Source organism: Carcharhinus amblyrhynchos, chromosome 30, assembly GCF_965287045.1.
Source record: "Carcharhinus amblyrhynchos chromosome 30, sCarAmb.v2.hapA, whole genome shotgun sequence".
Classification (NCBI taxonomy): domain Eukaryota; kingdom Metazoa; phylum Chordata; class Chondrichthyes; order Carcharhiniformes; family Carcharhinidae; genus Carcharhinus; species Carcharhinus amblyrhynchos.
The window spans coordinates 17,927,849-17,943,369 of record NC_137353.1 but is presented as its reverse complement, the minus strand read 5'-3'; the positions used below and the strand labels follow the sequence as shown (position 1 = coordinate 17,943,369).

Here is a 15,521-nt window from a genome sequence, read left to right as displayed (position 1 = left end):
CATTCACTCTCTCCCGTACTCACTCTCCCTCACACTCACTCTCCCTCACACTCACTCTCCCTCACACTCACTCTCTCACACACTCTCTTTCTACTCACACAATCACTCTCTCTCATTCTCACTCATCCTCTGTCACTCACACACTCTCACTCATGCACTCATTCTCTCTCACTCACACTCTCTCACTCACCCATTCTCTCTCTCACTCACACACTCACACATGCACACACTCGCACTCACTCTCTCACTCACGCATTCTTTCCCTCTCACTCACACATTCATTCTCTCTCACTCACTCTCTCTCTCACGCATTCTCTCTCTCTCACTCACACACTCTTTCTCTCTCACTCACACTCTCTCACTCATGCATCCTCTCTCTCACTCACACTCATTCTCTCTCACTCACTCTCACTCACGCACTCTCTCACTCACACACGCACACACTTACACACACACTCTCTCACTCATGCATTCTCTCTCTCATGCACTCACAGACTCACTTTCTCTCACACACTCACTCATACGCACTCACTCACATATGCACTCACTCACATACGCACTCACTCACACTCACTGTCTCTCACACTCACTCTTTCTTGCACTCATACACACACTCACTTATATACGCACACTCTCCCACTCACGCGCTCGCTCTCACACGCGCTGTCTCTCACACGCGCTCTCTCTCACACACGCTCCCTTTAACATGTTCTCTCACACATTCTCTCTCTCACACATTCTCTCTCTCACACATTCTCTCTCTCACACTCTGTCTCTCTCACACTCTGTCTCTCTCACACTCTGTCTCTCTCACACTCTGTCTCTCTCACACTCTGTCTCTCACACACACTCTCTCGTTTCACACACACTCTCTCTTTCTCTCTCTCACTCACTCTCTCTTCCACTCACTCACTCACTCTCTCTCACTCACACTCACACACCCACACAGGCTCTCACTGTCACTCTCACACACTCTCTCTCCCGTACTCACTCTCTCTCACACTCACTCTCTCTCTCACACACTCTCTCTACTCACACAATCACTCTCTCTCACTCACGCATTCATTCTCTCTCACTCACTCTCTCACTCATGCACTCTCTCTCTCACTCACGCACACACTCACACACTCACTCTCTCACTCACACATTCTCTCTCTCACTCACACATTCTCTCTCATTCATGCACTCTCTCTCACTCACACACGCACACACTCATGCACTCACTCTCTCACTTACGCATTCTCTCTCTCTCACTCACACACTCATTCTCTCTCACTCACACTCTCTCACTCACGCACTCGCTCTCTCACTGTCACACGCACACACTTATGCACTCAGTCTCTCACTCACGCATTCTGTCTCTCTCATGCACTCACAGACTCACTCTCACTGTCTCTCATGCACTCACTCACATACGCACTCACTCACATATGCACTCACACACGCACTCACTCACACTCACTATCTCTCACACTCACTCTTTCTCGTACTCACACACACACTCACTTATATACGTGCTCTCTCCCACTCACGCGCTCTCTCTCACACATGCTCTCTTTTACATGTTCTGTCACACATTGTCTCTCACTCTCTCTCTCATGCTCTCACGCTCTCACACACTCTCTCTCTCACACTCTCATACACTCTCTTTCCACACACACTCTCTCTTACACTCTCTTTTCACATACTCTCTCTCTCTCACAAACACTCTCTCTCTCACACTCTCTCTCATACACTCTCTTTCCACACACACTCTCTCTCACACTCTCTCTTTTCACACACTCTCTCTCTCACAAACTCTCTCTCACACACTCTCTCTCACACTCACTCTCTCTACTCACACAATCACTCTCTCTCACTCTCTCTCACTCACACTCATCCTCTGTCACTCACGCACTCTCACACATTCTCTCTCTCACACATTCTCTCTCTCACATTCTCTCTCTCTCACACACACTCTCTCTCACTCTCTTTCACTCTCTCTCACACTCTCTCACTCTCTCTCACAGTCACTCTCTCTCCCACTCTCCCACTCTCTTTCACACTCTCCCACTCTCTCCCACTCTCTCTCACAGTCTCTCACACACTCTCTCACAGTCACTCTGTCTCCCACTCTCCCACTCTCCCACTCTCTTTCACACTCTCTCACTCTCTCTCACAGTCACTCTCTCTCACACTCTCCCACTCTCTTTCACACTCTCCCACTCTCACAGTCTCTCACAGTCTCTCACACTCTCTCACTCTTTCTCACTCTCTCTCTCTTCCTCTCATGCACTCACTTTCTCTCACTCACACCCACACATGCTCTCCCTCTCATTCTCTCACACACTCTCACATTCACTCTCTCCCTTACTCACTCTCCCTCACACCCGCTCTCTCTCTCACAATCTTTCTCTCTACTCACACAATCACTCTCTCTCACTCACACTCATCCTCTGTCACTCACACACTCTCACTCACACACTCACTCTTTCTCACTCATACTCACTCAATCCCTCACACACTCTTTCTCACATTCTCTCTCACACACACACTCTCTCACACACACGCTCTCACACACACGGTCTCACACACATGCTCTCCCTCACGCTCGCTCTCCCTCACGCTCGCTCTCCCTCACGCTCTCTTTCTCTCACGCCCGCTCTCTCACGCTCTCTCTCTCACACACGCTCGCTCTCTCTCACACATGCTCACTCTCTCTCACGCTCTCTCATTCACTCTCTCATTCTCACACTCTCTCTCATTCACACACTCACTCTCTCTCACTTACACTCACACCCACACCCACAAATGCTCTCGCTCTCACTCTCTCTCACATTCTCTCTTACGTTCACTCATTCACTCGCACACACATTCTCTCTGTCGCACACACACTCTCTCTCTTGCCCACACACTCTCTCTCGTGCACACACTCTCTCTCACACACTCTCTCTCATACACACTCTCTCTCACTCATACACTCACTCTCTCTTACACTCAATCTCACACACTCATTCTCACTCACACACTTACTCTCTCACTCATGCACTCACTCTCACTCACGCACTCACTGTCTCTCACTCACATTCACACTCTCTCTCACTCATTCACTCTCACTCACACACTCACTCTCTTTCACTCACGCACTTACTCTCTCTCACTCATGCACTCTCTCTCACTCACATACTTACTCACATACTCTCTCACACACATGCTTTTCTCGCATATGCTCTCTCATGCTCTCACTCTCTCACGCTCTCACTCTCTCACGCTCTCGCTCTCTCACGCTCTTGTTCTCTCACACTCTCTCATGCTCTTGTTCTCTCACACTCTCTCACGCTCTTGTTCTCTCACGCTCTCGCTCTCATGCTCTCACTCTCTCATGCTCACACTCTTCATGCTCTCTCTCACACACGCACACTCAGGCACTCTCTTTCTCTCACACTCTCACATAGATTATTCCTTGTCTTACTAAATTCTATTACTTTAATTAATAACCGACTTGTTTTCTTACATTGAAAATTGTCCATAAACACATACTGAGTTCTTGCACTGGGCACTCTCTAAGGAGGGGCTAAATAAAGATTAAACTTCCTTCTGTGTTACCCCATCAACTGGCCCAGAATCTCAGTCATACAGTCAAGGCTGAGAACTCAGTGACCCACGGACAGCCCTGGGTTAAACACGTTACCACCACCACCCCCGCCCCCCCCCCAAACCAGTCTTCCCCGAAAGTAAATGTTTCTGAGTAAAAAGGTGCTGAGAAGATGGTGAAGAATTGCTGATTGCGGAACTGGATCTGGAGAGGGTTCAGTGTAGAGACCAGGCTGAGTTAAATCAGAAACTCTGCAGCTGTGTTTATTTTCAAAGTGTCTGAATCAGCCAATTCCTGTTCTGGCCAAAAAAAAATCATTAACCCTTTCAGGAATTTGCTTGCAGGGAGTGGGAGATTTTGAGGTGAAAAGTCAGGTCCAGAGTTCAGGCTATGGATGGGGTGAAAGGTCACTTACTACCTGAATGGTGAGGTCAGTAGTTCCTGGCACTGAACTCCCACACCCCCATCCCCTGGGCTGTGCTCATGGTTAATGCATCTTATTTTATTGCAGGTAAGAAGATGACACAATCCTGCACAGCAACGCTAGACACAGTGTGTGGAGACTGTGGGCTTAACCAATACACCGAACACTGGAACAGTCTAAAGAAATGCATAGCCTGTGTCGCCCCCTGTGACAAAGGTACATCATTCAAATCTGCTCCTTCTCTGAGTGACAGCAGTGAGCCTTCCCTTTGCCTTAGTGCGCTTGGCTGGGGAGTGAGTCTGTGGCCCTGGACTGGGATCGGGCTTAGTGATGCCCACACAGTCGATTCCCTTGCTGCTGCCATTGACTGATTTTCCAGTGAAAAATTATCACTTGCTATAGTCATAGAGGCCCTTCAGCCCATCGTTTCCATGTCCTGGAACTGGATCCAACCAGAGCCAACATCTTTAGGGAAGGAGGGATATGTGGGGGTGGAATGATTGGGATATTAAGAATAACACGCTGACTCCCCCACCCCTGCCTCTGTCCCCATCCATCACTTTCAGGGTAAATCCCACCATTCGCACAGCAAGGCTCACCAGAACACAGCTTGACCTCTTACTATATCCTGATAACATGGAGTCTTTGAGAGGGGGATCCTGGAACAGGGGAAGGGGGTCAGTGAGGAGCAGCAGAGTCTGTGTGCTCACAGCCTCAGAGAGCAACTGAAACAGGAAGCCCATGACCTGCAGCAGGAATGGGGAGGATCAGTGTCAGTGTGATCAGAGTGCCACTGTGGGATGTGTCACATGATGGAGCTCAGAGAATGGGTAGAATAGAACTTCACTGTAACAGATGGGAGGTGTTGATTCATATAACCTCTTTTGCATATTTACAAAATTTCCAATCTGTCAACCAGAGAATTCAAGACTCACAATCCATTAACCCCCATCCTAAAATCCCTGAACCGCCAACCCTATCAAACCCAATGCCATAAACTAATGACCGGTGAATGCCCCCCATTCTGGTCAATCTGTGAACCCACTCCTTGGAACAGAACACAGGATCATAGGAACTAGGAGCAGAAGTAGGCAAATTCACCCCTTTGAACCTGCTCTGCCATTCAATCAGATCATGGTTGATCTCTCCCTGGTCTCAGATCCACCTATCTGTTCCTCTTATTCCATTTTCATTAGAAATATGTCTATCTCCTTCTTGAAATCAATTAGTGATTCTGTCTCCACCTGCACTATGGGGCAGCGAGTTCCATAAATTCATTACCATCTGCGAGAAGTAGTTCCTCCTTATCCCAGTTTTAAATCTACCGCCTCTCAACCTATACCTGGGACCTCTTGTTCTAGATTGTCCCATTAGGGGAAACATTTGGTCTACGTTTACTTTATCAATCCCTTTTAGTCTTTTATATACCTCGATCACATTTCCCTTCATCCTTCTAATCTCCAGTGACTATAAGCCCAAACTGTTTCATCTCTCCTCATACGTCAATCCTTTAAGTCCTGTTGTAGCAAACTGAGCTGTTGTAGCAAACTGTTGCCATATATCACTGAGCTCCTGTAGCATGTTACCAAGGAGACAGGATAGCCATTGGCCTGAAGCCGGGTGTCACATGGATAGTGTGACCCTCGGAGTTTGGTTCTCTCAGGTTCTTTGTTTGGTTGCTCAGGCTTTGTGCACACTGATCCCAGCTCCACATTTTAATTCTCTCCCCTTATTACAGACCAAGAAATGATTTTGGACTGCACTACGTCCACCAAGAGGATTTGCCAGTGCCGTGAGGGCCTGCACTGCATTGATTCTACAAAGGACACCTGTAACCACTGCCGGAGAAACACAGTGTGCCAGGAGGGTCAGGGGGTCATTGAACAAGGTGAGATGGTGTCCTCTCTACAGCTCTGCCTATTGGTGATGATGACCGGGGTTTCGGGATTTGTTGTGACGGAATGTTGCCACAAATATAATTTTGTGTTTGTAAATTGCAGGAACTAAACAAAGTGATGTAAAATGTGCACCGTGTGCTGCTGGAACATTCTCTAAAACCGTCTCTTCCACTGAGCCCTGCCAGCCACACACTGAGTAAGTGTTCCTTGTGTTAGGGAAATAACTTCAATAATACAAAAATCACAGACACCTGGGGATAGAATTCTCTTAATCCCAGGGACAGAGTGACAAAATCAAACATTTCCACAGACAGACTGGACCGTCAAACACTCCCAGGACAGATACAGCACAGGATTAGATACAGAGTAAAGCTCCCTCTACACTGTCCCCATCAAACACTCCCAGGACAGGTACAGCACAGGGTTAGATACAGAGTGAAGCTCCCTCTACACTGTCCCCATCAAACACTCCCAGGACAGGTACAGCACGGGGTTAGATACAGAGTAAAGCTCCCTCTACACTGTCCCCATCAAACACTCCCAGAACGGGTACAGCACGGGGTTAGATACAGAGTAAAGCTCCCTCTACACTGTCCCCATCAAACACTCCCAGGACAGGTACAGCACAGGATTAGATACAGAGTAAAGCTCTCTCTACACTGTCCCCATCAAACACTCCCAGGATAGGTACAGCACGGGGTTAGATACAGAGTAGAATCCCTCCACACTGTGCCCCCATCAAACACTCCCAGGACAGGTACAGCACAGGATTAGATACAGAGTAAAGCTCTCTCTACACTGTCCCCATCAAACACTCCCAGGATAGGTACAGCACGGGGTTAGATACAGAGTAAAGCTCTCTCTACACTGTCCCCATCAAACACTCCCAGGATAGGTACAGCACGGGGTTAGATACAGAGTAGAATCCCTCCACACTGTGCCCCCATCAAACACTCCCAGGACAGGTACAGCACAGGATTAGATACAGAGTAAAGCTCTCTCTACACTGTCCCCATCAAACACTCCCAGGATAGGTACAGCACGGGGTTAGATACAGAGTAAAGCTCCCTCTACACTGTCCCCATCAAACACTCCCAGGATAGGTACAGCACGGGGTTAGATACAGAGGAGAATCCCTCCACACTGTGCCCCCATCAAACACTCCCAGGACAGGTACAGCACAGGGTTAGATACAGAGTAAATCTCTCTCTACACTGTCCCCATCAAACACTGTAAGAAGTCTCACAACACCAGGTTAAAGTCCAACAGGTTTATTTGGTAGCAAAAGCCACAAGCTTTCAGAGCACTGCTTCTTTGTCAGGTAAGTGGGTCCCACTTAGCAGGGTCCCAGGTAAGTCCCAGGTACAGATAGGGTTAGATACAGAGCAGATCCCCATCAAACACTCCCAGGACAGGTACAGAATGGGGGTTAGATACCTCTCCCTCTTTTTGATGAGGGAAAACATTATGGCAGTACAGAGAGGAAATATTTCTGAGGGTTCGCCCACTGAGCCTACGTGGGTAGAACTGAGAAATAAGATGGGGCAGATCACTTTGATAGGATTGTGACCTATCGAAGTGATCGATAGGCCCCCAAATAGCAGGAAATTAAGGAGCAAATACGTAAGGAGATTACAGACAGCTCCAAGAAAAATAGGGTGGTAATAGTCGGAGACTTTAACTTTCCCAACATTACTGGGACAGCCATGGTATTCGAGGCTTGGATGGAGAGAAATTTGTTGAGTGTATTCAGGAGGAATTTCTCATTCAGTATGTGGATGGCCTGAGTAGAAAGGGGGCAAAACCTGACCTCCTCTTGTGAAATGAGGAGGGACTGATGACAGAAGTGTTAGTGAGGAATCACTTTGGGACCAGTGATCATAATTCTGTACATTTAAAGATAGCTGTGGAGAATGATAGGATGGAGAATCTTGCCCAAAAGTGAAAATTTTTAATTTGGGGCAAGGCCAATTTTGATGGTATTACTCAGGAACTTTTAAAGGTTGATTGGAGGAGTCTGTTGGCAAGCAAAGGGATGCCTGGTAAGTGGGAGACTTTCAAAAAGTGTGTCAACCAGTGTTAAGGGTGAACACATTCCTTTTAGAGTAAAGGGCAAGGCTGGTAGAAGTAGGGAACCCTGGATGACTCAGGATATTGAGGCCCTGGTCAAGAAGAAAAAAGTGGCATATGACATGTATAGGCAGTTGGGATGAAGTGGATTCCTTAAAGAGTATTGAGGGTGTAGGAGTGGAGTTAAGAGAGAAATCAGGAGGGCAAAAGGGGACAAGAGCTTCTACAAATACATAAAGGGCAATAGAGTAACTAGGGAGAGAGTAGGGCCGCTTAAGGATCAGCAAGGTCATTTATGTGCAGATCCACAAGAGATGGGTGAGATCCTAAATGAATTTTTCTCATCAGTATTTACTGAGGAGAAAGACATGAATGTTAGAGAACTTGGGGAAATAAATAGTGATGTCTTGAGGAGTGTACATATTACAGAGAAGAAGGGCTGGAAATCCTGAGGGTGCTTTTTCCAACTGGAGGCCCGTGACCAGCAGTGTGCCTCAAGTAGGTCCACTGTTATTTCTCATTTATATTATGATTCAGATGAGAATTTAGGAGGCATGGTTAATAAGTTGCAGATGACACTAAGATTGATGACATAGTGGACAGTGAAGAAGGTTATCTAGGATTGCAATGGGATTTTGATCAATTGGGTCAGTGGACTGATGAATGGCAGATGGAGTTTAATTTAGATAAATGTGAGGTGATGCATTTTGGTAGATTGAATCAGAGCAGGACTTACTCAGTTTATGGTAGGGCACTGGGGAAAGTTATAGGACAAAGAGATCTCGGGGTGGATTCGGTGGTGAAGAAGACATTCAGCATGCTTGGTTTCATTGGTCAAAACATTGAATACAGGAGTTGGAACATCTTGTTGAAGTTGTACAAGACACTGGTAAGGCCACACTTGGAATAGTGTGTGCAATTCTGGTCACCCTATTATTAGAAAGAATATTATTAAACTAGAAAACGTGTAGAAAAGATTTACTAGGATGCTACTGGGGCTTGATGGATTGAGTTGTAAGGAGAGGCTGGATAGACTGGGACTTTTTTCTATGGAGCGTAAGAGGCTTAGAGGCGAACTTATAGAGGTCTATAAAATAAAGAGAGGTATAGATAAGGCTGATAGTCAATATCTTTTCCCGAAGATAGGAGAATCTAAAATTAGATGGCATAGGTTTAAGGTGAGAGGGGAGAGATACAAAAGGGTCCAGAGGGGCAATTTTTTCACACACAGGGTGATGTGTGTCTGGAACAAGCTGCCAGAGGTAGTAGTAGAGGCTGGTACAATTTTGTCTTTTAAGAAGTATTTAGACAGTTACATGGGTAAGATGGGTTTAGAGGGATATGGGCCAAAGTCAAGTATTTGGAAATGGCTTAGGGTAAAAACTGGGCGGCATGGACAAGTTGGACCAAAGTGTTTGTTTTCATGCTATAAACTTTATGACTCTATGATTCTTCACTGTCCCTATAAGCATACCCAGGACAGGTGCAGCATGGGTTAGATACATTGGAAAACTGAGATAATTTTTCAGTACCCTGTGTTGAGAGTGTGGCTCCTGTAGCCAAAGGACTGAGCCCCTTGTGTCCAACGGCTAGATTTCTGCCCGTTGCCCGATCTGCTTTGTGTCTTTATTGGGCTAATTGGGACTGAGTCTGGGAGTAGCTGGTGCTGGTCTGAGACCAATGGTATCCTGGTGCAGCCTGACCTCTGACCATTGCTTCACTGTCTGTCAGTGTAGGTCAGTGCATTGAAAAGGTCTTTGAGAGTTTCTGTGTCAGTCACTTGCTGAGGCTTCATATGAGGGACTCAGGATGTTTAATCCAGTGGTTTCTTCACAGTTGTGCAATGTTAAGGCTGAAGACTCTACAAAATGGGACCAGCACCAGCGATGCAATTTGCAGCGATGAATTAACACCGCAGCCTCCTGTGAGAGAGACATCTTCAACATCCAGCTTTCCTACTTCAACACAGGTACCAACTCCATATTCACTTCATTGACAGAATTGGCAGCACATATTGTGGAACGGCTCCTTAAGAGTGAAGCAGTATCAGGAATACTGTCTGGCTCCTGGCTTCTTCAGCCATCACTCGCTTGGTGTTGCTTGGGTTGTGTGTACAAGCGGTTTCTCACTCCTCTGTTTACATCCTTGCCCAGGTCACACATACGAGTAAAATGGAACCAGGGAGCGGCATCATTTCCAGCATCACACAGACACCAGACACCCCAACACCCAGCAAAAACCCCTTTACCAAAGGCTCTCACATTACCTATTGGGTACTGGGTAAGTTTCAGAATTCTCTTAGCTTTCCTCGAATCTGTGCAGTTTCTCCTCCACCATGGAGGGCCCTCTCTCCATCCTGAGGCTGCCTGGGGCTGCAGGCCCACAATGGTCACTTTGTATTGTGAAGGATCTGGACTCAGCTGATACCTCAGCCCTGCTCTGCACCCCACCTCCCATCACCCACCTCGCTCCCCACCACCCTCACCTCCAGCTCTGTTGCAACAAATGATTTGTTTTTGTTTTTTCAGTGATTTGTGTACCTTCCATCCTGTTAACCATTCTGGCCGTTGTGATTCTGGTCTGTGTGTGTCGCAATATTCGAGGTGAGATTGACTATCAGATTTTCTTTCATTTGTGGTTATTCTGTAAACAAACCAACCAAATACCCTCCATTAAATTCTAGTCTGTAACTCACTGACTGGTAACTGTTATTCTGTGTATAAAATGCCCAAACTCCTCAATTGAAGCAGCACAGTGACACAGTGGTTAACATTGCTGCCTCACAGTGCCTGGGACCTGGGTTCAATTCCCGGCGGAGTTTGCATGTTCTCCCCGTGTCTGCATGGGCTTCCTCTGGGTGCTCCAGTTTCCTCCCACAATGCTGGTTAGGTGCATTAGTCATGCTTAATTCTCCCTCAGTGTACCTGAACAGGCACTGGAGTGTGGCGAATAGGGGATTTTCACAGTAACTTAATTGCAGTGTTAATGTAAGCCTACTTGTGACACTAATAAATAAACTTTAACTTTAAACTTAAAAGAAGTTATATTCCAGTCTGTAACTCACTAACTGGTATCTGTGATTCTGTGCATAAAATACCCAGAACTCCTTAATTTAATTCCAACATTGTTGACCTGAAACCAGTTGTTGGAATCACTGTAGCTTTCTGCCCTCTGGTGGCTATCTATGGATCTGCATGTTTGATGTGGAGATGCAGGCGTTGAACTGGGGTAAACACAGTAAGAAATCTCACAACACCAGGTTATAGTCCAACCAGTTTATTTGATAGTAAAGCAAAAGCTTTTGGAAACACTGTTCCTTCGTCAGGTGTGTGGAAGGTTCTGATCAGAGAAGGGTGTATAAAGACACACACAGTTTACAGAATACTGATTAGAATGCAAGTCTTTACAGCTAACCTGCTACTCAAGTCTTAAAGGTGCAGACAATGTGAGTGGAGATAGCATTAAGCATAGGTTAAAGAGATGCGTATTGTCTCCAGACAGTACACTAAGTGAGATTTTGCACGTCCAGGCAAGTCACGGGGGTTACAGATAGTGCGACATGAACCCAAGATCCCTGTTGAGACCGTCCTCATGTGTGCGGAACTTGGCTATCAGTCTCTGTTCAGCGACTCTGCGCTGTCGTGTGTCGTGAAGGCCGCCTTGGAGAATGCTTACCCGAAGATCTGAGGCCTGCCACAGCAACCTCTGCAAGACATGCTGGATCACTGACATGGATGACATCATCTCACATGAGAACACCATCCACCAGGTACACGGCACATACTCTTGCAACTCAGCCAACACTGTCTACCTAATACACTGCAGGAAAGGATGTCCCGAAGCATGGTACACTGGGGAGACCATGCAGACGCTACAACAACGGATGAATGAACATCGCTCGATAATCACCAGGCAAGACTGTTCCCTCCCTGTTGGCGAACACTTCAGTGGTCACGGGCATTCAGCCTCTGACCTTTGGGTAAGCATTCTCCAAGGCGGCCTTCACGACACACGACAGCGCAGAGTCGCTGAACAGAGACTGATAGCCAAGTTCCGCACACATGAGGACGGTCTCAACAGGGATCTTGGGTTCATGTCGCACTATCTGTAACCCCCGTGACTTGCCTGGGTTTGCGAAACCTCACTTACTGTACTGTCTGGAGACAATACACATCTCTTTAACCTGTGCTAATGCTATCTCCACTCACATTGTCTGCATCTTTAAGACTTGAATAGCAGGTTAGCTGTAAAGACTCGCATTCTAATCAGTATCCCATAAACTGTGTGTATCTTTATATGCTTTTCTCTGATCAGAACCTTCCACCCACCTGATGAAGGAACAGCGTTTCCGAAAGCTTGTGGGATTACTATCAAATAAACTGGTTGGACTGTAACCTGGTGTTGTGATACTTCTTTCTGCATGTTTGTGCAGGTGTTTCTGAAGCTGATGTTCAACAGAGTGATGCCCAGCTCTCTGCTTTCTCCCAGTGCTTCAGCCAGTGATTATTTTCCTGCTGGTGTGCAGTGGATTCAGGGGCTGCAGCTGTCTGAGAATGGAGAATAATGTGTTGGCATTCCCCTATCCTCCCCCTCACACCAGGACTGACCTGATCCTGTCTCCAAGAATCCCTGGGGTCTTGATCAACCACCCAGCATTCATTAAATTCCTTATTCTTTCTGTTTTGCCAGCAGGGAAAACGCTGGAGCTCTGGGATCAGAATGCCAACATGGTAAGGATTAAGATTCCACTCTTGTTCCAGCAAAGCTGGGCTGTGTACACGGCGCACTCCCACACTCTTCTACGCAGTCTGAGAGTCACCGTGTGTGTGTGTGTATGCACTCAGTGTCTCAACATTAGCCCACAGGGTCAGGGTTCATCGGGTCAGAGCTTTGCTGACCCACGCCTACCTACAAGTGGGAACTCACCAGATTCTCACTTCAGTCCCTGAGCAACACTGAGGCGGGAACGATAAAGGCAGCCTAAAAATTAACTCATAGGACATCCTAAAAATTAACAAATGGTCAAAGTGGGCAAGAGGTGAATCATCTTTTACTTGTCATTATTTCCTCTCTGTGTTAACTGGTGTTCAGTTTACAGGCCAGGTTCAGTTTGTTTGTGTGGGGGGAAGAGTGGTGGTGTTTGTGGTGATGTTTTGTAAAGAACCTGTTGTGATTTTTTTTTGTTGTGAATTATTTTCTCCGCTAGCCAAAGAAGGTGGATCGTCCGGCAGAGACAGATTGTTTAATTAAGGTACCTGAAAGCAAACTGGAGGCTGTGAGCTCCCGGAATGGGGTGTGTGAGCAGAATAATGGTGTAACAGGATCTCAAGCAGAATGTCCCTGCTCACTGTCCCGGGCCAACAGCAGTGGCTCAGGAGGTGTCAGGCGGAAGCCAGGCCCAGGGTTCAGTTCGAAAGAGGAGGAACAGACTCAGACCCATGTTGCTCTCACCCATTTGAACAATTACTCCAGGATAGATTCCCAGGAGGACCAGGGCTACATCAGCAGAGAATCTCGGCCAAGCTCAGGTAAGGCAATACTAGATTCACCAGCCTAACGTTCCAGAGGGCTAGACCTCAGGGGTCAGTTCAAAGAGGGGGTTCAGATACACTTCTGTTAGCCTCAGGGTTCCTGCCCCAGGCTGGTCAAGACTAGGCCTAATATTTAGCAGCACCTTATAGAGTTAAAGGTGAGAGTATTCAATGGGCCTCAGCAAAAGCTGTATTCTGTTCCCAAACACTTACTCAGCAGACACAACTGTACCACTAGCTGAGGGAGAGGTTTCACCAAGGTTTCTTGTCATTACCCAAATTGCCTGTCAGCGTGACTGAGTACGTATCACAATGAATGTTGTGTATATGTATGTTCGGGTGGCATGGTGGCACAGTGGTTAGCATTGCTGCTTTACAGCACCAGGAGCCCAGGTTCAACTCCGGCCTCAGGTAACTGAGTGGAGTTTACACATTCTTCCCCATGTTTGTGTGGGTTTCCTCCAGGTGCTCCAGTTTCCTCCCACAGTCCAAAGATCTGCAGGTTAGGTGGATTGGCCATGTTAAATTGTTCCTCAGTGTCCCAAGATGTGTAGGTTAGGGGGATTAGCGGGGCAAATACATGGGGTTACAGGGTATGGTAGGGTATGGACCTGGATAACATGCTCTGTCGGAGAGTCAGTGCAGACCTGATGGGCCAAATGGCCTCTTTTTGCACTGTAGGGATTCTATATATGAGTAAGTGGATGGGTGTGCAGGAGACTAGAGCCTTAAAACTCTTAATGGGGAGAGGGCGGGAATGTGGAACTGAGCCACGACAGATCAGCCATGATCTTATTGAATGGCGGGGCAGGCTCGAGGGGCTAGATGGCCTACCCCTGCTCCTATTTCTTATGTTCTATGTTCTTACTCCAGACAGTCAGCACTTGGATGCATTGGGTCCAGTGAGAAGCAGTGCCATTGGATCCAGTGCTTCTGTGGTCAGGCGGCTGGAGGAGGGAGTGACGTTAAGTGTAACTGGTTGCTATGTTTATACAGGAGCCCCGTCACCTGTGATGGAATTCAATGGCAACCTGACAGTGAGCGTTACGATAAATACTGGCAAGTGTCACGGCAACTGCAGCCATCGCCAGGGTGGTGGGGACCCCAGCCCGGTCTCTGCTGAGGAGGATTTCCCTGCTCCAGAGGAGGAAGGAACTGAAGTAGATGAAGGGTTTCCCATCCAAGAGGAACAGCAGGCCTCCGAGCCGGAAAAATGGAAAGAGGCTGGTGTTTCGGTGGAGGCAGAGAGTGAATGTCACTGGTGACAGTATAACTCGGTGCCCCATCAGCAGGATGGGGAGGAGTTACAGCTTCCAGTCCAGGACACCTCTGGGAACATTTACTGATTGAGAAGTGGAGGCCACAAGGAGGTGTCCTTGTGTCAAAGACAGCTTTGTGTCCCTGAGGATCCGTCACAGTTGCTTGCTCACCACTTTTTGATCCATGATTTATAACAAGCTGAAAGATCATCTGCTGCCCACTATGACTGTGAACCCAGCAGCTGAGAGCAGAAAATCAGGCCCCAGAATCTCAGCCCGAGCTTTGTCTACCTCAAAATCAGCCTGACCTGGGGCCCGAGCCTGACCTGGGGCCCGAGCCTGACCTGGGGCCCGAGCCTGACCCGGGGCCCGAACCTGACCCGGGGCCTGAGCCTGACCCTGGGCTCAAGCCTGACCCTGGGCCTGAGCCTGACCCTGGGCTCAAGCCTGACCCTAGGCCTGAGCCTCACCCGGGGCCTGACCCGGGGCCCGAGCCTGACCCGGGGCCCGAGCCTGACCCGAGGCCTGAGCTTGACTGGGGCTGGGTGATCCTGGGTTGACCTTCAAGTGACCATCAGAAGAATGGCCACTCAGGAGGAAGCCATTCAGCCCATCTTGTCCATACCAGAATGAGAAAACCAGGTGCCCTTTCTAATCCCACCTTCCTGCACCTGACCCATAGCCTTGTACCTTACAGCACTTAAGGTGCAGATCCAACTACTTCTTAAAAGACTTTCAGGTCTCTGCCTCCTCCACCAACTCGGA

At 47.8% G+C, this 15,521-nt stretch overlaps 1 protein-coding gene across 2 annotated transcripts in view; it reads left to right on the top strand.

The window, feature by feature from the left end:
- LOC145360230 (uncharacterized) overlaps positions 1 to 15,114 on the top strand; it is a 32,069-nt gene extending 16,955 nt beyond the window's left edge. The window contains exons 3-11 of one of the 2 annotated variants that reach the window (XM_080215284.1): positions 4,086 to 4,214; positions 5,737 to 5,886; positions 5,999 to 6,092; positions 9,803 to 9,935; positions 10,120 to 10,246; positions 10,495 to 10,569; positions 12,659 to 12,696; positions 13,173 to 13,494; positions 14,494 to 15,114. In XM_080215284.1, the coding sequence (XP_080071410.1) occupies positions 4,086 to 4,214; positions 5,737 to 5,886; positions 5,999 to 6,092; positions 9,803 to 9,935; positions 10,120 to 10,246; positions 10,495 to 10,569; positions 12,659 to 12,696; positions 13,173 to 13,494; positions 14,494 to 14,762 (1,337 nt within the window). In that variant the 3' untranslated portion in view covers positions 14,763 to 15,114. Of the gene's footprint in view, positions 1 to 4,085; positions 4,215 to 5,736; positions 5,887 to 5,998; positions 6,093 to 9,802; positions 9,936 to 10,119; positions 10,247 to 10,494; positions 10,570 to 12,655; positions 12,697 to 13,172; positions 13,495 to 14,493 lie in introns of both variants that reach the window. The other variant, XM_080215283.1, reaches the window with a different exon arrangement.
- Positions 15,115 to 15,521: the final 407 nt, after the last annotated feature.